The following is a 20,507-nucleotide window of genomic DNA, read 5'->3' as shown; positions in this document are numbered from 1 at the left end:
GGCTTTGACTCTCAAAGATTAAATCTGGTTTTCTGTTTACCCACAGCATCAAACTGGTAGTCTAATGCATGCAAACATAAAATATGATTATTGCTCTGAAACATTGTTACGAGACCAACCGACGTGATGGTTTACTATGTGTTAAATTTCATAACGTCTTCTTCAGTGTCCAAATGTGTTTAGTAAGTACCGTATCATGTAAATGTCCTGCATTGGCCACATATTCTTTTGAATACTTAAAGTTGTTGTAGTGATTCGCCTCGGTAATTTTAACAGGTGTGAGCTATCTTAAGGTTTATGTACGATCTTTGGGCTTCCCCCGGAGCAGATATTGTCTCCCGCCACACGGGGGCGATAATAAGACTCGTAGTTATAAAAACAGCAACAGCGTTAGCGTCACTGCATCGTTGATTGACTGAGTTAAACTCGTTGACATCTCATATTTTCAGGTTGTTCCCATTGGAAACGGGTTTTAGTAGCATATTTGATCACCCGTTGTTCTGACCGCTATTTATTTGTCGTTAAAGTCGGTGTCCTTCAGTCCGTGCTTGTCTAGTAGCTGCTAGAGTCCGCTCAATTTGTTGTTTTTTTTCCAGCAGTTCTTGGGTTCTGCTCAAGGTAAGTGTGCTTTGTCGTACTATTTTTATCTTATTTTATAAGACCTATATCTGGCCTGTTTATTTTTTTCTTTTTCTTTTCTATCTGCCCTCCGAATGCGAATATATTTGAACACAGACGCACACCGTTTGTTTTTCGCGGGGTCCCGCCCTCTTCTAAAAGTCATTGGTTTGATTCAACATCAATTTTCCCTTCTTCACGCTAATTGGCTGTAAGCTGAACGTATTAAATAATTAGCGCTTTATTAGTTTAGTTACTGGGAAAAATTATAAAAAATCTCAATAGTTTGAATTTAGAAATATGTCTGATAAATATGGATCCCTGGAAGTTCTGCGATTTCTTTAATTTATTACTGTAATTTAGACTCATTACACATAATTAAATAAACCTGGATTTTATCATAAGAAAACATATTTTAGAAAATATCTCTGGAACTAAAGTGCTTTTATTAATCGCATGAACAAGCCCTGGATAGCTCAGTTGCTTGCATGTTATATAAATAAAAAATAGTTTCCTGGCTGCCTGGTTACCACCAGGCTTGACTTTTAAATTCTTTTTAGATTCTATTTCTTTTTTTTTTTTTTTTTTTTTTTTAAATCGGAGCTATTAATATATAGGATCTCCGTGTTCCAGGTTTTAATTATTTCTAATGTGAGATCTAAAAATGTACAGTGAGGGCCTATTTTTATTTTTCTTGTTTACGGAACATGGTTCTAACACTTAATTATTTTTAATAAAGTTTTGTAATTTTTATAAACCCTTTTAATGTTTTGTTTTTTTTTAAAGCTAAAAATTTAAGAGTAATAGTTCTTTAATATGTAGGATTATCTTTTTGGATGACCTCTTCATAGTTTTTACTTGAAGGATTTTTGATCCTGCTTTCACTTCTTGATTTCAATTTTTCCTTGTCACCTCTTTGTGTTTTCTCCCATGCAGCGTTGACCCTGGTGTGACTACAACCAGAGGGTTTCATGTGTGTTGGTGATCAGGAACATGTTAACTTGCTGACTCCATGAGCACAATATTTCAGCTGGTGTGTTTTTTGTTTTGTTTTTTTATTTATGGGACTTAGTGGATTTGGTCATTTCAACGATGAAGGCAAAAATCTAAACGTTTTAAGATTAGCAATCATCTCTGCTGATTTTTGTTGTTCATTTAACTTGTCATTTATTTGTTTCCCATAATTTTTAGGTTAATATTCTAAGGTTTTAGCTGTCCAGTTTTAAGCTCCTGATGGCTGTTCTGTAACCCTTTTTAAGTGGTCAGAGTCAACAGTTCTTCAGGTTTGCTGAAGGGTAGGTCTTTAATTGTTGACTTTGGCAGCTTTTTCACTCAGGCTTTCACTCTGGGTTTTCAAGAAGACCTTCCACCTGACCTGTATGTGTGTGTTTGTGGGTGGAGTCTAATCAGCTCAACAACACGCGACAGGAACAGGAAGTGTTGGCAGGTTAAAGGCAAAGCTGGCCCACTGCAACACAGCGAGAATGTTATTGATTTGTGTGGTTCTGTAATGTGTGAGTTGTCGTGATGTGCGTTTCTCTTGTGATGGGGGAGGAAGACGAAGAGCTGCAGAGCTGGGGCTGGAATGACCTGTGTGTATCCTCCACTCATGTCTCTGTATGTAGGTCAGACTGTGAGATCAGGTTGCAGGGATTTGTTGTAATAAGGCTGAGACTGATCAGCGCTCGAACACAGTCTGAGTTTCTGATCAGAACCGCTGAAGGTGTGTCTGAAAATTGCGCGATTAGATTCTCAGGTTGAAGATGCTGCAGCACAAACATTCCTGTAAAGTCTGAGAATCTGGTTTAAAATGGAGTCAGCAGTTCTGACCGTTTAAATTATCTGTAAACATTCACACAGAAGCTGTGGGAATAAATCAACCCATTAAAACCAATAAAAATATACTTTATTAATGCACACACAAACACACATGCTGGGACAACTTGTCAAAACCTTTACATTTATTACAGAATTTACGTAGGGAATACAAAATCAATATTTATTTATTTTTTATTCATGGTTTTTATTTTTTAAAACTCATAAAAAATGTATATATTTATTATCAGTGACTGACTTTTTTTTAAGATTAAAATTTTCCCTTTTTGCTTTTTTTTACATGATAAAAGAACCACATCAAATCATGCTTAATGGTTTCTGGAACAATTTCCTTCAGTGTTACAGAGCTGCTCCTTCTTTGATTGCCTTCAGCAGCAGACAATCCGAGTGGTTCCTGATTTCAGTCGTCAGACCACCCTCTTTACTCATCCTTACCGTTCTCCTTCCTCCTTAGCTCCAGCTACTCTTCTTCACTGTCAGACTCTGAGCAGGAGCAGCAGATCCCCTCCTCCCTCCAGACAGGACTCATGTCCAGACGCAGCTTGCGGCTCGATGATGGCCTGCTGGACCGCAGTCTGCTTCGCAGCAGTGCCTCCTTTAGCGTGGGAGGAGCCAGCTGGAGGAGCAGGGCCCGTCATTCCTGGCAGCACTCGGCCTCCTGCTCGGAGTCGCTCCTTGTCAGCTCTCCTCGGAAAGCAGTCGCCCAGTCGCTCCACAACAGCAGCCTCCACAGCGTGGCTTCAGACGCCTCCCTGATGTCCTCCCTGCTGGACGAATCGTCCATCCAGGAGAGCACACTGGTCGAAACCTTCTGGGGTATTCCTACTGCCTCTTCTTTGACATCTTTATCATCATTCTGGACTGGGTTTAACTCTGCTCCTCCTCCTCCTCAGGTTTAGACCAGGATGCAGATCCTAAAGGTACGTTTCTATTCAGATCAGGAACTCAAACTCCATCATTTAAACTTGTGCTGCAAACACAGACTGATGAAACTGAGCTCCTCCCCCTCTGTTTGTGACGCCGTGTTCTGCAGTGCGTCACATCAACTGTGCAGTTTGAAAAGTTGCTGCTGGCTCATCTGATATCACCGTCTCTCTCACAGAAAGCACCATTGTAGCCAATGAGATCAGCAGTCTGATTGGTTCAGACAGCTGCTGTGCCAAACACCCGGTCCAGACTGTCAGCAGTGTTTGCTGTAAGGACTGCGATTGTCAGAGCGCACCAAAGACCAACATGGAAACCTCCACGGTCTACTGCAGAGATCGCAGGAGCAGGACAGGTGAGGCAGCAGCTTTTAGTTCCTGAAGAGCTGGAATCTTTGACTTTACTGGAAGCAGAATCGTTTTTTTCAATTTCATTTCAAATAAAAAGTGGGTTGTATTTAAAGTTTAATTTATATCAAGCAAATCTTTTTGAGTTGTAGTTTGTAGAAAATTTGAGAAAGAAGCAGTTTTTTGTTTTTTTACCTTCTCATTCAAATGTTTCTAAGATCCTTAAAGTGCAACCTGTAAACATGGTTGTTTTCCAGAGCCTCTCAGCTTTACATATTCTTCTGAAACTACAAATATTTTCATCTATCCAAGGACTTCTTTTCCTGACAAACAGAGCTCTATTTAACTCCTGCCACTTTGTCAGGTATACAGCCACACTGCTAGGGATGGGTAACGAATTCGGTTCTTTTATAGGTACCGACCGATCCACGTAAAATCAAACGGTACCATGTTTCAATACCTAAACGCATCATTGTGACACTGAGGGAGCAGAACAGTGGGCGATTTTCCATACCGGACATGAACACAGCATTGCACGCCCAAGAGCGTAATGACGTCAGTAGCCGCTGGTTACCGTCAACAAAGCATGGCTGATAGGAAGCGGTCGAAGGTTTGGCTCCAAAATGCGGTGCAGATTATGCTCGCTGTAATATTTGTGACGCGACGTGAAAGACCAGCGGCGGGAATACTTCTAATCTGAGGAAGCACCTGGTTAAGCACAAGCTTTTTCTCCTGGCTGAAGATTGCACACTTTTCATGAGCCTCAGATCTACGGCTACAACTCCTGCATTCAGCACCGTTGGCGACTCGTCCTCTGCAGCCAGAAACATGGGAGAAGAAATGTATCAAAACGACATCCCGATTTCTTTTTTTATATTCATTGTAGTTTATATATTAAGAAATATGTTTTCAATTGAAAAATTGAGATTTTATTATTAAACGAATTAACATTTATTTCCATATAAACACCCAAAGTACCGAAAACTGGTACCGATTGCCAGGTACCGGGCATCGGTGGGTTCAAATGTTAAAGGTACCCATCCCTACACACAGCTGATTAAGGGGTAGAATAAGGAGTCGGGAACAAAAGTTTCTCTCAGACAACGCAGTAGAACCGTCAGCAGCTGAGAGAAAATGATCTGTATTTTTCACTTTAATTTGGGAGGAACAGGATCAACATTAGATTGGACCGTTTTATGTAGAAGCCGCCCTATTATGCAAACATCACAACTTGTAAAGTTGTATGTAAAACTCTTATAAACATGTTCAAAATTGTTCTTCTGCAGTCTTTTTTTTGACAAGCACAAAGCATGTAGTTCCTTAGAAATCTATAGGACATAAAGTAGCTGTTTTGTTTGTATAGTGAGTCCAACGGTTCTTTTTATCCCACACACTTCTTTGCATTGTTGACTGTGTGTTAACCTGCATATGACAACTAAACCAATACAGTACAATGTTGTACAGTTTTGGGGTGAACATAGGTTTCAGACTCTCACTAAGAACTTATTGGCTCAGATAAATCAGTCTTTTATCTCCTGCTGCTGTTTCAGGTGTCTTTCCAGGCTGTTGCACGTCATTATTTGGATGAAAGCTGCTTGATGTAGGTTTTTGTACATTTTCGTGTAATACCCTCAGTTTGAAACTGTTTAATTTTTTAGTTGCTAATTCTGAATATTCTAGCAGAATAAAAACCACCTGAGGAGTTTGGACTTCTTGGTCTGATTTTCTTTATCATCTTATTGTTTTGTTTTTTTCTTCAGATATTTTGTCTTTGTTTTGTGTTTTTTATTTTTTGAGTTTAAAAGCCCAGTAAGTAAAAAAAGTACAGTAGAGCCACTGAGTCATCTCAGATTTCACAGATTTTTACTGCAGCTTGTGTCTCTCTTTGCTGATCATTTGATATAATGCTGATTATTATGGTGACGTAGTTTTTAACTTATTCTGTTTGCTTCTAACAGCTGTTGACACCCTTGGTTATTGTAAAAGAACGCAATACTGATAAGCATCCATCTTTAACAGAATGACATAAACAGCTGAGATTAGTCAGACTTGTAACTTTTTTATTTTATTTTTTAAAATGATTACAGAAGCAGGTGTGTGTTTATTCGCATCTGATTAAAGCTTTTTTGAAGGTGTTAGTTGAGGTAGATCTCCCACTCCTGGTCATGCTGGATCAGGTTTTAAGCAATTGATTTTACAGCATTTCTTCGCTGATTTTAATTGTAACTAGCAGATGTAGTTTGTTGTTGAAAGCATTGAGATGTTTGCATTTACACACAAGAACTTTAATGACATCCTGCCCTTCTTAAAGATCGTTTCATTTGGAGTTGGTCTGCAGCTGCAAGAGCTTCTACTCTTCTGGGAAGACTTTCCACAACATTTGGATGTTTGTTTATAGGAAGTTTTAACCATTCTCTCTAAAGCACATTTGAGGTCAGACACTAATGTTGGATGAGAAGGTCGGACACATTGTCTGCTTTTATTCATCCAAAAAGGGTTAGGGTTAAGGTCAGGACTCTATGTTGACCCGTTAAGTTCTTTCACATAAAACCTGCTCATCCATGTCTTCATGGACCTTGCTTTTTGCACTGGAGCAAAACAAATCCAGACCATAATATCTCCTCCACCAAACTTGACACTAAACGTAATTCTGTCAAGAACGTGCTCCTGGCAACTCATCCATTGGATTGCCAAAAAGATTCATCATACCAAAGTACACATCTCTGCTCTTGCTGTTGTCTCCAGTCACTTCCAGTTTGATATAATACCTCTGACAGCCAACTTAGGAACATTTAGTAGCGAGGAACTTCGTGACTGTTCTCATTGCACAGTTTTTCTGTCCTGGTACCACATTTAGAATTCCTTGAGCACATGAGTGCGACCCATTTTTTTTCCAAAATGTTTGTAGAAGCAGTCTGCCTGCTTACATGCTGGATTTTATACACCATGGGAGTAGCTGGAACATTCAGTTACAACATTCAATAATTATAGGGATGATCCAACACTTTTGGCAATAGAGAGAATTACCCCAAGCAATGCCACCTCAGGTTCCATAAAATTCTGGTAAATGTCATATTAATGACATCTGACGTGTCTTTATGTGTCCAGTTTTTGATATGTCCAAAGCATATGTATATTGTTCCCATATGATGCTCGATGGCCGTAGTTGTTGTCTGGTGTTCTGGCGTAAGTGTCGCGGTACTCGAGTTCTTGTCTTTGTCCCAGCTTAAGTTTTATTGGACTCTGGATTTTTTTTTCTTTCTCAAGACCACTGAAACAACAGTTTTATTTTACTGCAGATTAGTGTGAAGAGAGCTGAGAAAACGAGGAGAAACATTCTCCAGAGCAAATATGTGGATTTTTTTTTTTTTTTCGTTTTTTTTTTCAGCACACAGACAGACCGACAGAAAGCTAAGTGGGTGAAGTCCGCCTCCTCCGCCTGTCACCTACAATCCCTCTGTGGGTGAAGTCCGCCTCCTCCGCCTGTCACCTACAATCCCTCTGTGGGTGAAGTCCGCCTCCTCCGCCTGTCACCTACAATCCCTCTGTGGGTGAAGTCCGCCTCCTCCGCCTGTCACCTACAATCCCTCTGTGGGTGAAGTCCGCCTCCTCCGCCTGTCACCTACAATCCCTCTGTGGGTGAAGTCCGCCTCCTCCGCCTGTCACCTACAATCCCTCTGCTAACGTTTAGCTGGATAAATGATCGCCTCAGAGTCGTCCGTTTAACTTCTTACCGACTTGTCAGATTTACTAGACTAGTGGGCTGTAGCTGAGGGTCTGCATACAAACAAGGTTGGGTTGGCAGTGCATCAGTCTGAAAAAGTTTGGTACACCAGTGAAACCAGTTGGTCTGGAGCCCTGTTATAGGTTAGCTTGCTAATGGTTTTGATTCAATCTTGCCTTCCTTAAAGTTTTGTTCTCTTCTCTCTCTTATGTTCTGGTCTTGACTTGTTCTCTGTTGATTGGTCTTGACTCCAACATTATACATATGAATTATAATCTTCATTTTATATCCTTACCATCAATGAGCATCAGCTTCCACTTTCCTTAATGTGTTCAGTTGTTGACAGCTTTGCATGTTTAAAAACGGGGACTTTGTTTAGTTATGATGCCCGAGCATCTAAAGGTTTGAAGTAACTTATGTTCCCGCAGCTCTCCAGGCCAGCATGTTTTGTATAAATCTGTATGTAAATCTGCTTCTCGCGTTGCTGCAGTGAGGCAGGCTGAACTGAACCTGCTGCAGGTCTCCTGTTTAATCTTGAACTCGGCTCTTCCAGATGTGCTGCAGCTGTGGCTGAACTCCTCCCTGCTGTTTGTCAGGAGAGCTGCAGCCCGCTGCATGCCTGTTCTGCAGCTCACCTGGCTGCCCTCTCGCTCACAGCCCAACAGGCATGGAGGTAAAGAACTTACATGCCTGCTCCTCTTTCTCCTCACACATACTGGTGTTTAACTGGGGGGAATAAAGCACTCGGTTTCATCTGAAACAAACAAATCACTCCGATCAGACCTTCACTTTGGCTGTTTCCTCGGTGAAATGCAAATTGTGGCTATGGCTGTGCCACTCCCCACTTCCGAAGACTTAACGACATGTTAATGTTTCTGAGCTCCAGTGAGTCCTGACTCTTTGTTCCCTCTGCTGCAGCTCGATCCGGTAACTGTGGAGTCATGGCTCTGAAGGAACCCAAACTGAAGGAGCTTCATCCTGTCGGATCGCTGTGTGAGTCAGACATGTCCGAACATCTGCAGCTGTTAACCTTCAGTCACTGTTTTGGCTCATGTCAGAAATAGTCCAAACATTTTGTAATCTCTCTTGAAATATATTTGAGGGTTTCATGTTGTTGGTGCAGATATTAAGTTTCTTCAGAATAGAAGGAGAGGTTTTAGTTTAGTGTGTGAAAACAGGCCTTGGGCGGCTCTGATGGAGGTTGTCGTACAGGCAGAGTGGCTCAGATGTTCACATCCACTCATCAGTGATGTTTTTGGGACTCATTTAAAGCATTTTGACATCCCAAGGTGGAAGGCTTATACAACAAACAGCTGCAATGATTTAAAAACAAGAATGGGGTGCACCATTTTGAAACATTTGTGGACTTTCACTGAACCACACGGGTTCAAACAGGCTCAATATTTGGTTAAATGTCTCTTGAAAAGGTGCACCTCAACCAAATGTTTTCTTTAGTCATCAGCAAACTTTTTACTGCTCTTTGCAGATTTTGAGTTCATTTGAATTTAGTTTCCTTCAACATTTTAATGTGTTTAGAATTTTTGTCCTGTTGACACACCCTCATGTCTCTGTGTCAACCATCTGACCCAAACTCTCCCCCTCAGATGAAATGACATTGATTAGAATGTTAAGGAACAACCCAGGAACCACCAAGGCTCAAGTCTGGGGTGAACTGGAAGCAGATTGAACACCAGGATGGCTGTCCACAGCTGAGCCGGTTTTCCATCTCCATGGACCGAGAGGATGCTGACCCAGAAACAAGATCCTGCTCCAAAGTCCCCACCGTCAAGCTAAACTGAAATCTGCAGCTGCAGACTGACAATCCAAATGTCTTCTTTTATTATTAGACAATAAAAAGGTTTGGCTGAGTGTTTGGAGAAGTCAGGGTAGGCTTTCAAACCAAACAACAGTCAAGCATGGTGTTGGCTGCACCATGCTGCGGGGCTGTTCCAAAGTAAATGGGGGGGGGGGAGTAGTCTCTTCACATTCTACAACTGTCTCAAATGAACAAGTAGATGGTTGAAACTGGGTGTTCCAGCATGTTAACAACCACAATCACACACCCAGACTGGTTCTGAAATGGATAAAGCAGGCTAGCATGAAGCTTCTGGAATGGCCTATCCAAAGCTCTGACCTTGACCCTGTTGAAGAATCATTAAAAAAACTACAGTAAATTAATGTTTTTGAGAATCATTGCAACTACATGTTTGAGCTTTCAGATAGATGGTTAAAATAGATAGAATCTTCTGCCTGGCTCTGTAAATGCTTAGAGGTCAGGAAAACAAAATGGGATGACCGCTTATAGCTTCACCATGGCTGGAGCAGAAAGTTGATATGTGTGTGTGTGTGTGGAGCTTTAACGCGGTTTTGACACCAACAGGTGACGACTGTAAGGAGAAGCAGCGCTCCCAGCTGGACATCTCCTCTTCATCGTCCTCCTCCTGGTCATCCTGTCTTTTGGGGCTCATACGCAACGCTGCAGTTTTCACAGGTTCAGCTCCAGTTTAACCAGCTGCAGGAAAAAGAACCAGAACCCTAAATAACTTTCTAAAACCGGTCTCATCTCGGTGTCTCTCTAATGGTCAGCTTTGCCTCTACAGCTGCAGCTCTGTGGCTTCTTACCCAGATGGTTTTCTCTGCTGCACTGAGAGGTGGTCGCTCTGCAGGTTACGGTCGCCGTGTGTGCTGTTTGTTTCTCTAGCTAGATGTCTGTAGGTGGTGTTAGAGGACCCCGACTCCCTCTGCCCGGCTCTGAATTGCCTCATGTTGGTCCTGTGCTATTTTTAAGTTCATTGTTTCTGCAGTGAAAATAAGATGCACCAGAATCAGACTATTAATCTGTTCCCAGCTCTGAAAATCAGCCCTACATACTGTGAACTGGTATAATAAATGGATCCAAGAGTCTGAATTGCTGCTAATAAGATTTAAGGTTTTCATGATAATCAGAGAGCCTTTCCTCCTCTCAGTCATTTTTGGGAGGTTGAGTTTGTGCATCTTGTTTGAACTGTTTAACATCAATAAGGTTCTACTAATCTCTCTGTCACCTAACTTGACCTTCAGCTGAATGCATCAGATTTACAAGCAGCTGATCCTGAATCTGTTTGGGTCCTCAGGTTGCTCGGCAGGAGACATGTTCAGACAAATCGGCAGACGATGGAGTGGCATGAGCTCAGGCTTCCACCTTGGCAGGTAAAGATGTTTACATCCCACCAACCTGCAGATAGCTCAGCGTCGAGAGGACTTTTTTTTTTTAACCCATGCAAACTTTTTCTTCTCTTTGGGACTGAGCTCTGACCCTCTGAGTCTCAGTTCAATCCTCTTGCATTAGAACATCATAAAACTAGATTTAATCCAATGTTTTTGTTTGAGCTAGTTTTAGGTATGTAAGTTTAGGACTCTGGGAAATTAAATTAAAGTCCTCGTTTCTTTGTGGAGGCCAGAATGTGATGGTGGCAGCTGCTGCTGTTTGAAATAATTTTAATGTTTTGCTTTGATATTCAACCACATGCTGCAGTTCAACATCCAGATGTCTTGTTTTCTCCTCAGGCTCTTCATTGTACTCCTGCTCCTTCTCTTCTTCAGTAAGTTGTACTTTAAGGAAATTCAGGTTCAACTTCTGCTTTAAAATGTTTCTGTCTCTGCTTAATCTTGAAGCTTCAGGCTATCACATCAAGCCAACATCTGAATTAAATGCGAATTTTAGCAATTCTGATGAACAAGTAGTTTTATTTTTCTGATACATTTTCTGCTAACTAATCTCTGAACTTTGTTGATCACCTGATGAGGAAAAATAACACTCCTATGTTCTTCCTGTCTGGTTTGTTTTGGTTCCATCAAGCTGGTTTCTATTCGCTCCTTCCAGACTTCAACATGGCAGATGTTCCAGGTCTGTCCTCTGTTCACAGCTTCATGTCTTCTCAGAGCCAGTCAGCAGAGGGCATTGTGGAGGTGTTGGTCCAGAGTCCGCCTCCATCAGCTGAAATGCCTCCTCAGGTAACTGCTCATGAAAATCATACATAATGTTCCGCTTTTAAAACGGATCTCCTACACATGTGGTCATGTTTTTATATTAGGAGGTTCCATCAGCAGCTCCGCCAGCAGTGGTGGTGTTAGATTCTGAGCGGCTTGTTCAGATGGAGCAGAGTCTGAGGGCGCTATGGGAGGAGATGGAGGCTGCAGAGCGACGGGCGGAGCAGAGTCACAGCGAGCTGCTCCAGCTCTACGCTGACCTCCATCAGCAGGCGTCCAGGTCCCACCACAGCAGGTACGACGCGGAGCTGTGGACAAGGGGGCTAATGGAGCAGCAGCTGTCTCTGCTCCGCAGACGACTCGGTGAAGAGAGACGGCAGATGGAGCAGGTTGGAAACTTTACACCATTTAAACGTCAAACAAATTTCAGCTCATTGGTTGTTTAGTTTATTCTTTAGACACTGCTCAAAAATTAAAGGAACATTTTAAAAACGCATCAGATTTCAATTGGAAGAAAAATCCTACTGAATATCCATACTGGCATGGAACAGGTAATGTGTTTGGAACAGAAGGATGCCACATCATTTATTGAAAATGACCAACCCACAGAGGGTTTAATCTGAAGTTACAGAGAAATTTAAACTGAAAGCCTGATGCTGCAGGCTAGTCCAACTTGCTGAAATGTAATTGCAGCAACTCAAAATGGTCCTCAGTAGATTGTATGCCTGTATGCATGCCTGAGTGAATGTTGTTTTTGGATTCATTAATCCGTGGAGCAGCGGTTTCTCTGTGCAGGGATTCCAAATACTGAAACTGAATCCTTCAGGTTAAAGAACAGAAACTGAGAGTTGTCCCCTGTGTGTCTGTAGATGCGGCAGCAGGATTTGTTGGTGCTGAAAACCCAAATGTCCCGTCTGGAACAGCTGGAGCTGCAGCTGCAGCAGGTCGTAGCCAGGAGTCAGGTTAGTCTTAAGATCCAGCTCGTAAACGGGATTAAATTTGTTTATGGGAGGGGTGTCAAACTTCGGTTCCGGAGGGCTGGTGTCCCACAATGTTTAGACGTGTCCCTGGTCCAACACCTGGATCAGATGGCTGAATCACCTCCTCAGCATGTATCCAAGTTCCACAGCGTCCTGCTAATGAACACAGATCCTCGAGGACTGGAGTTTGACACATGTGGTTAATGGTATCCGGCATCTCAGTCCATCTGTCTGTTGTTGTTGTGCAGGAGCTGCAATGGACACATGAAGCTGGCACAGCGCACCCTGCTGTTCGCTCACCTACTCCCAGGTAGCCTTCATCCTCATCACTTAAACCTGATGCAGCTCATGTACCTTAAAGGTTTATTTTCTCTGCCCACCGACTCCAACAGCGCCATGGTGGACAAAGAGTCCCAGGATGCTTTGCAAGCTGATGTTTCCCGGTTGGTAGCAGCTCTGGTGGACGTCAGGCGGGATGTAGACGGTCTGTCCGGGTGTCAGGACAGCTGCCAACAACTTGACAGAACCCAGCATACTGTGAGATTCCTTATTGTAACAGGATGTCACTTTGAGAACTTCATTTCAAAATAAAAGCTTTTCTGAAAAAGCTTTTATGACTTTTTTTTTTTTTTTTTTTTTTGGTAATTTACAGCCTCCTTCACAGATGTCAGAGCAAATATTGGTTCTGATCCGAGAGGAGGTTCGGGCTTTGATCTACGGAAACCAGCTGACTCAGGACGGTGATTCCATCCTCCCCGAGTCCCTCCTGCAGTGGCTGTCCCAGCAGTTTATCAGCGAGGCCAACCTGCAGGAGGCGCTGTCCTCTCTGGAGTTTAGTATCCTGCAGAACATCAACCAGCGGCTGCAGCAGCTGCACGGGGCGGATACTGTCAGAGAGGCCGTTCTGGATACAGCTGGGAATGCTGTCACCAAGGAGGTGAGAGGAGGAAGTCTTAGTTTTTCAACCTCACATGTAATATTGGTTCATGTTACCGGAAAGAAATGGTTCAAATATTTAACTTTTAATCTACAGGTCGTTCTCAAAATATTAGCATATTGTGATAAAGTTCATTATTTTCCATAATGTCATGATGAAAATTTAACATTCATATATTTTAGATTCATTGCACACTAACTGAAATATTTCAGGTCTTTTATTGTCTTAATACGGATGATTTTGGCATACAGCTCATGAAAACCCAAAATTCCTATCTCACAAAATTAGCATATCATTAAAAGGGTCTCTAAACGAGCTATGAACCTAATCATCTGAATCAACGAGTTAACTCTAAACACCTGCAAAAGATTACTGAGGCCTTTAAAACTCCCAGCCTGGTTCATCACTCAAAACCCCAATCATGGAGGCAGTCTTACGACTGCCGACCTGACTGCTGTCCAGAAGGCCACTATTGACACCCTCAAGCAAGAGAGTAAGACACAGAAAGAAATTTCTGAACGAATAGGCTGTTCCCAGAGTGCTGTATCAAGGCACCTCAGTGGGAAGTCTGTGGGAAGGAAAAAGTGTGGCAGAAAACGCTGCACAACGAGAAGAGGTGACCGGACCCTGAGGAAGATTGTGGAGAAGGGCCGATTCCAGACCTTGGGGGACCTGCGGAAGCAGTGGACTGAGTCTGGAGTAGAAACATCCAGAGCCACCGTGCACAGGCGTGTGCAGGAAATGGGCTACAGGTGCCGCATTCCCCAGACCTGGGCTACAGAGAAGCAGCACTGGACTGTTGCTCAGTGGTCCAAAGTACTTTTTTCGGATGAAAGCAAATTCTGCATGTCATTCGGAAATAAAGGTGCCAGAGTCTGGAGGAAGACTGGGGAGAAGGAAATGCCAAAATGCCAGAAGTCCAGTGTCAAGTACCCACAGTCAGTGATGGTCTGGGGTGCCGTGTCAGCTGCTGGTGTTGGTCCACTGTGTTTTATCAAGGGCAGGGTCAATGCAGCTAGCTATCAGGAGATTTTGGAGCACTTCATGCTTCCATCTGCTGAAAAGCTTTATGGAGATGAAGATTTCATTTTTCAGCACGACCTGGCACCTGCTCACAGTGCCAAAACCACTGGTAAATGGTTTACTGACCATGGTATCACTGTGCTCAATTGGCCTGCCAACTCTCCTGACCTGAACCCCATAGAGAATCTGTGGGATATTGTGAAGAGAACGTTGAGAGACTCAAGACCCAACACTCTGGATGAGCTAAAGGCCGCTATCGAAGCATCCTGGGCCTCCATAAGACCTCAGCAGTGCCACAGGCTGATTGCCTCCATGCCACGCCGCATTGAAGCAGTCATTTCTGCAAAAGGATTCCCGACCAAGTATTGAGTGCATAACTGTACATGATTATTTGAAGGTTGACGTTTTTTGTATTAAAAACACTTTTCTTTTATTGGTCGGATGAAATATGCTAATTTTGTGAGATAGGAATTTTGGGTTTTCATGAGCTGTATGCCAAAATCATCCGTATTAAGACAATAAAAGACCTGAAATATTTCAGTTAGTGTGCAATAAATCTAAAATATATGAATGTTAAATTTTCATCATTACATTATAGAAAATAATGAACTTTATCACAATATGCTAATATTTTGAGAAGGACCAGTATTGTTGATTTACATCTGATTGTTCACTCTTACACTTTTAAATTCCAAAAGGCTTCTTTGAATAAAGTAGGGTAAGTGTACTAAGGTTGTTTTAACAAGCAGATTCCCTGCTGGGACACCATTAGAGTAGCGGGGAAAAGTCCTCAAACAAACCATCACGATACCAAAGCTGAGTCTCTGCTTTTCCAGAAAGTCCATGTGATGGTAACGGAAGCTCTGAGACTGTTTTCTCAGGACCGAACCGGCTTGGCGGACTATGCTCTGGAGTCTGGAGGTCAGCAACAGCCAAAATCTCTTTTACAGTTTTGTTAGTGCTTCAGTTTGTCTGTAAGAATGTTTTTTTTTTTTTTTTTTCTGTAAATTGTTAAAATAGTTTCAGATGGTTGGTTTCCTAAAAAAAACTAGATCTGAATCCAGGCTCTTGTCTGGGTTTTTATAAATCAGGTGGTGAGACATTTGAGCTCTTTTGACAGTTTGAAAACTAATCAGCTGCATGACGCCCTGCTCCTCTGTATCCTGACATGTCTGTAATCGCCCTGCAGGGGGCAGCATCCTCAGCACTCGCTGCTCGGAGACCTATGAGACGAAGGCCGCCCTGCTGAGCCTGTTTGGAGTTCCTCTCTGGTATTTCTCCCAGTCTCCTCGAGCTGTAATCCAGGTACCTCACTTGTTGAACCAACTCACCTTCATACTAGCAGTTCCCAGGTTCACCCCAGGCCTTAGATTCTGTACCAAAGTTTTTCTTTTAAATTAGAGCAACTCAGCCCCACGGTGGTAGAATAGCAGTGGTAGAACATGTGGTTGGGATTCATTTTTACTGATCTTGAATCAACTGGGTTTTCCTGTTTTTAGACTGCTTTAAAAAGCAGAGGCTGTTTAATTCCAACAGCAGAAGAATTTGACTGTTAATTTAGGTTGAAAACACAAAAATGTTTAATTAAAAAAATCTCTTTTTTGTCATTGATTCGTGTCTTACTTTTAATAATCTTGTCACCTTTCTCTTGCAGCCTGATGTCCATCCTGGGAACTGCTGGGCCTTCAGAGGCTCCAAAGGCTTCCTTGTGATCCAGCTCTCCATGAGAATCCTTCCCACATCTGTCACCATGGAGCACATCCCCAAATCCCTGGCCCCCAGCAGGACACTGCACAGCGCTCCAAGAGACTTCAGTGTTTATGTAAGACAGCATCAGCACCGCGGAGGCCTTGGAAACGCAGCATGTGGTTTGAGCTGAACTCTGTTGATTTTTAGGGTCTGAGAGACGAGCATCAGGAGAAAGGAAAGCTCCTGGGAAATTACACCTACGATGAAGACGGAGAAGATCTGCAGACCTTCACCATCTCAGTGAGTCGTCAGTACCAACCAGGATGCACTGAGCTGCAGGGTTTCCTTTTTAAAAGCTTCACAGGGATGAAACATTCTCACTTATCCTTAGAGTTTAGGAGTCTTTTCTGCCCAATTGATTCAGACGCTTATTACTAAGAATCATCAACGTAATCATTGTAATGACAGAAAAGTAAGAAGAGTCAGGACAATATCAGAAAAGAATTTAAACAGATTGAAGTTCATTTTTCTTCATCCACAGTAGTAGTGGCTGTGGCATGGTCTGGGTCAAACTGACTCTAAGACGATGAGGTTCAACAAGTTACAACTGGAACTTTGGCTTGTTGGACTCGTTTGAGTTTTATTCTTCAAGGGAAAAGTCAGAGCGGATAAAATGGCTTTAGAATCAGTGAGAAGTTGTTTCTTCACTACAATGTAGCCAGCTGACCCTAACCTCACTCCTCAGATCCTCTCAGCGTTTTTCCCACACACTTAAAGCTCTGTATTTCTGGACACCTTCAGCAATTCAAAAGAAACTCTTACAGACCATCAGAAAGTCTGGAGAACTTTTAAATATTATAGAAAATTATGGATTACTGGATGGAAACCAGGCAAAAATGGGGTCTGGGATTTTTTTTTTTTTTTTCTGCTGACGCTTTAACTACTCGACTGAGGACATTATCGGGTGGTGGAAGGAGTACTTCGAGGATCTCCTCAATCCTGCCATCACGCATTCCATGGTGGAAACAGAGGCTGGGGACTCGGGGTTGGACTCTTTCATCACCCAGGCTGAAGTCACCGAGGTGGTTATAAAGCTCCACGGTGGCAGGGCTACCTCAAATCTCTGGATGTTGTAGGGCTGTCATGGTTGACACGCCGCTTCAACATTGCGTGGCGGTCGGGGACAGTGCCTTTGGATTGGCAGACTGGGGTGGTGGTCCCCCTACAAAAGAAGGGGGACCGGAGGGTGTGTTCCAACTACAGGGGGATCACACTCCTCAGCCTCCCTGGTAAGGCCTACGCCAGGGTATTGGAGAGGAGGGTCCGGCCGATAGTTGAACCTCGGCTTCAGGAGGAACAGTGTAGTTTTCGTCCCGGCAGTGGAACACTGGACCAGCTCTATACCCTCTACAGGGTACTCGAGGTTTCATGGGAGTTTGCCCAACCGGTCCACATGTGTTTTGTGGACCTGAAGAAAGCATTCGACTGTGTCCCTCGTGATGCCCTGTGGGGGTGCTCCAGGAGTATGGAATCGGGGGCCCTTTATTAGGGGCCATCCGGTCCCTGTACGAGCGGAGCAGGAGTTTGGTCCGCATTGCCGGCACTAAGTCGGACCTGTTCCCGGTGCATGTTGGACTCCGGCAGGGCTGCCCTTTTTCTGGTTTGGGGACCAGTGGATTTCGTCTCTTCTTTTTGCAGATGACGTGGTCCTGCTGGCCCCCTCTAGCCAAGACCTACAGCATGCACTGTGGCGGTTCGCAGCCGAGTGTGAAGCGGCTGGGATGAGGATCAGCTCCTCCAAGTCCGAGGCCATGGTACTCGACCGGAAAAGGGTGGCTTGTCCTCTTCAGGTTGGAGGGGAGTTCCTTCATCAAGTGGAGGAGTTTAAGTATCTCGGGGTCTTGTTCACGAGTGAGGGAAGAATGGAGCGGGAGATCGACAGACGGATCGGTGCGGCTGCCGCAGTAATGGGGGCGCTGTGCCGGTCCATTGTGGTGAAGAGAGAGCTGAGCCAAAAAGCAAAGCTCTCAATTTACTGGTCGGTCTACGTTCCTACCCTCATCTATGGCCATGAACTTTGGGTCATGACCGAAAGAACGAGATCACGGATACAAGCGGCTGAAATGAGCTTCCTCCGTAGGGTGGCCGATCACTCCCTTAGAGATAGGGGGAGGAGCTCGGAGTAGAACCGCTGCTCCTCCACATCGAGAGGAGCCAGTTGAGGTGGCTCGGGCATCTATACCGGATGCCTCCTGGACGCCTTCCTCGGGAGGTGTTCCAGGCACGTCCCACCGGGAGGAGGCCCAGGGGACGGCCAAAGACACGCTGGAGGGACTATGTCTCTTGACTGGCCTGGGAACGCCTTGGGCTCCCCCCGGTGGAGCTGGAGGAGGTGTCTAGAGAGAGGGACGTCTGGGCGTCTCTGCTGAGTCTGCTGCCCCCGTGACCCGGTCCCGGATAAGCGGAAGACGACGAGTACGAGCTTTAACTACTTTTTCGTTAAATTTTTTTTTTTTTCACCAGGAGGAGAACAATGAAGTCTTCCAGATCATCGAGGTGCAGGTTCTGTCTAACTGGGGCCACCCAGAGTACACGTGCATGTACCGCTTCAGAGTGCACGGGACCCCAAGTGACGTCTGAGTCAATGTGGTGGAGAAGCTGCTGAACTGCAGCTTTGTGAGTCTATTTTAAGTCATTTGCACAGCGGCTGGTACTAATGTTGGCTGTGGAAATGCTCCGACTGTTCTGTGATCCCATGAATCTGTTCATACTTTTATACCCAGGTTCTGGTTCCAGGTTGTTGCTGCTGTTTTTCACGTTTTATGCATTTATCAGATGTGATAAGTCATCCAGCTGTTTGAAATAATCCTGGAGTTCACGCTGCAGGTTTGGCGTCTGAGCTTCATATTTTCTCTGAGAGGACAAAGATTCGGTCCTGTCAAAGTAAAACCTTCTCTCTGTGTCACTGTCACGGTGCAGATAAAGGTGCTGAGCATGGAAACGGACTGACGGGTCGGTCTGATGAGGAGGAAAGACCTCAGGTTTCAGTTTAAGACAAACCCCTGCTTCAGTTGATTATACAATATTAAATGTGTGTACAGATTTTTAACATTTGTAAATCTGAAAACTGTGAAACAACTTAAAGGTAAAGAAAATATAAAACCTTTTCGTCACACCCGGAGTTTCTTTGATTTGAAAGTTTATTTATGTGCACTGGAACAATTTTTATATTTGTATGTAAATACTTTTGTACAAGACTTCAAACTGAATTGTTATATAATAAAAGATGTGACATTTTAAAAGCTTTGTTTCAGTCCATAAATGTTTTAGTACAACCAGACATCATGATGCAAACAGATCAGACTTCGCTGGAGAGGACAAAGTGCAGGAACACTAAAATATTCTCTACCAGAATAAAAATCATAAAATAAGAACCAATTTTTTTTTTTTTTTTTTCTTCCCCCCCCCGTTGATAACAGACAACCTGTCCCAGGTGTATCCCACCTCTCCAACATTAACAGAACAGAATACTGAACAAACTTCAACTGAATTTCAGTACTCATCTTTTGAAACTACAATAGAAGCATTAAAAGATCAGAGCTTGTATTCACAAAGATTCTCAGAGAGCTCCTAGCGTAGCCTAGAATTTCATGGCAAAGACTTCTAGCTTAAGTGATTCTGTTCTCTGCTGAGAGCGACTGAGCGAGGAGATGACAGAAGTTCCTACCTTTTAGTGAGGTGTGGTTGACCCCGTTGCTAGGTGTGACGCTGTCTTCTAAGAGCTGTGATTTTTGTTTTCTCTCTGGCTGCGATGGACTGCCGACCTGTCCAGGTGCAGCCTACCTGCAGACTGCTGGAGATAAGCAACAACTTCCCCACGACCCACTATGGAAGAAGTGGTAGAAAATAACTGACAGAATGATTTGTTGTTTTTTGGTTTAAACTAACATTTTATTTTAAAAAAGTCAGTTTAAACATGAGAGAACACTCCCAGCCTTTAGATTGTATTGTTTTATGGAATTAGATGGCAGCTGATCATTCTAGCAACTATTTAATAAAATATTTTTACTGTTCTTGTTTTTCCACTTGTGTTTATCTGCAGGTCTCAGCGATATCCAACTACTGATAAATGAGAGCCAGCAAAAACAGCTGGAAGTGTAAGCTTACCGGTAGTTAATGCTTTAGGTTTATACTTGTAAATTTGAGATCTGTTTAAAACAAACACAATATATGTTAAACAGGCAATAGATAATACATTGTGTACTTCATCATAATAGTCTATTTAAATTGCCACTGAATGATTCAATCTTTACCTATCCAATGTAAAGAGGTTTATCACAAAGTTATGAAAGTGGGAAATTATGTTTCTTATAATCCAGAAATTACCTTTCTTTGAATCAAATTGATAACTAAAATGCTATCTAAACTGACAAAGCTTTAAAACCTTTAACTTTTTATCA

The 20,507-nt window shown here is 43.1% G+C and overlaps 1 protein-coding gene across 10 annotated transcripts; it reads left to right on the top strand.

The window, feature by feature from the left end:
* The first annotated feature begins 368 nt into the window (after positions 1-368).
* On the top strand, positions 369-19,349 carry LOC124875003 (SUN domain-containing protein 1-like). Of its 10 annotated transcripts, XR_007039937.1 has the most exons (21): positions 2,065-2,210; positions 2,909-3,270; positions 3,348-3,374; positions 3,557-3,733; positions 8,003-8,122; positions 8,368-8,442; positions 10,563-10,638; positions 10,996-11,030; positions 11,288-11,442; positions 11,523-11,807; positions 12,288-12,380; positions 12,647-12,708; positions 12,791-12,935; positions 13,051-13,335; positions 15,195-15,279; positions 15,548-15,663; positions 16,013-16,180; positions 16,255-16,347; positions 18,571-18,723; positions 18,831-18,933; positions 19,027-19,349. XR_007039937.1 is itself a non-coding variant. In XM_047376744.1 (20 exons), the coding sequence occupies exons 3-20, from the start codon at positions 2,982-2,984 to the stop codon at positions 18,685-18,687; spliced, it is 2,403 nt and encodes an 800-aa protein (XP_047232700.1). In that variant the 5' UTR covers positions 369-618; positions 1,555-1,651; positions 2,909-2,981; the 3' UTR covers positions 18,688-19,349. The 10 variants fall into 10 exon arrangements, 8 of the variants coding, with proteins under 8 accessions (XP_047232700.1, XP_047232699.1, XP_047232696.1 ...); XM_047376744.1 differs by lacking the exon at positions 2,065-2,210 and adding exons at positions 369-618; positions 1,555-1,651 and having other exon boundaries at positions 18,571-19,349; XM_047376739.1 differs by having other exon boundaries at positions 18,831-19,349.
* Positions 19,350-20,507: the final 1,158 nt, after the last annotated feature.

The sequence above is a fragment of the Girardinichthys multiradiatus genome, chromosome 10 (assembly GCF_021462225.1).
Source record: "Girardinichthys multiradiatus isolate DD_20200921_A chromosome 10, DD_fGirMul_XY1, whole genome shotgun sequence".
NCBI classification, from domain to species: domain Eukaryota; kingdom Metazoa; phylum Chordata; class Actinopteri; order Cyprinodontiformes; family Goodeidae; genus Girardinichthys; species Girardinichthys multiradiatus.
This window is presented reverse-complemented; position numbering and strand designations above follow the sequence as displayed.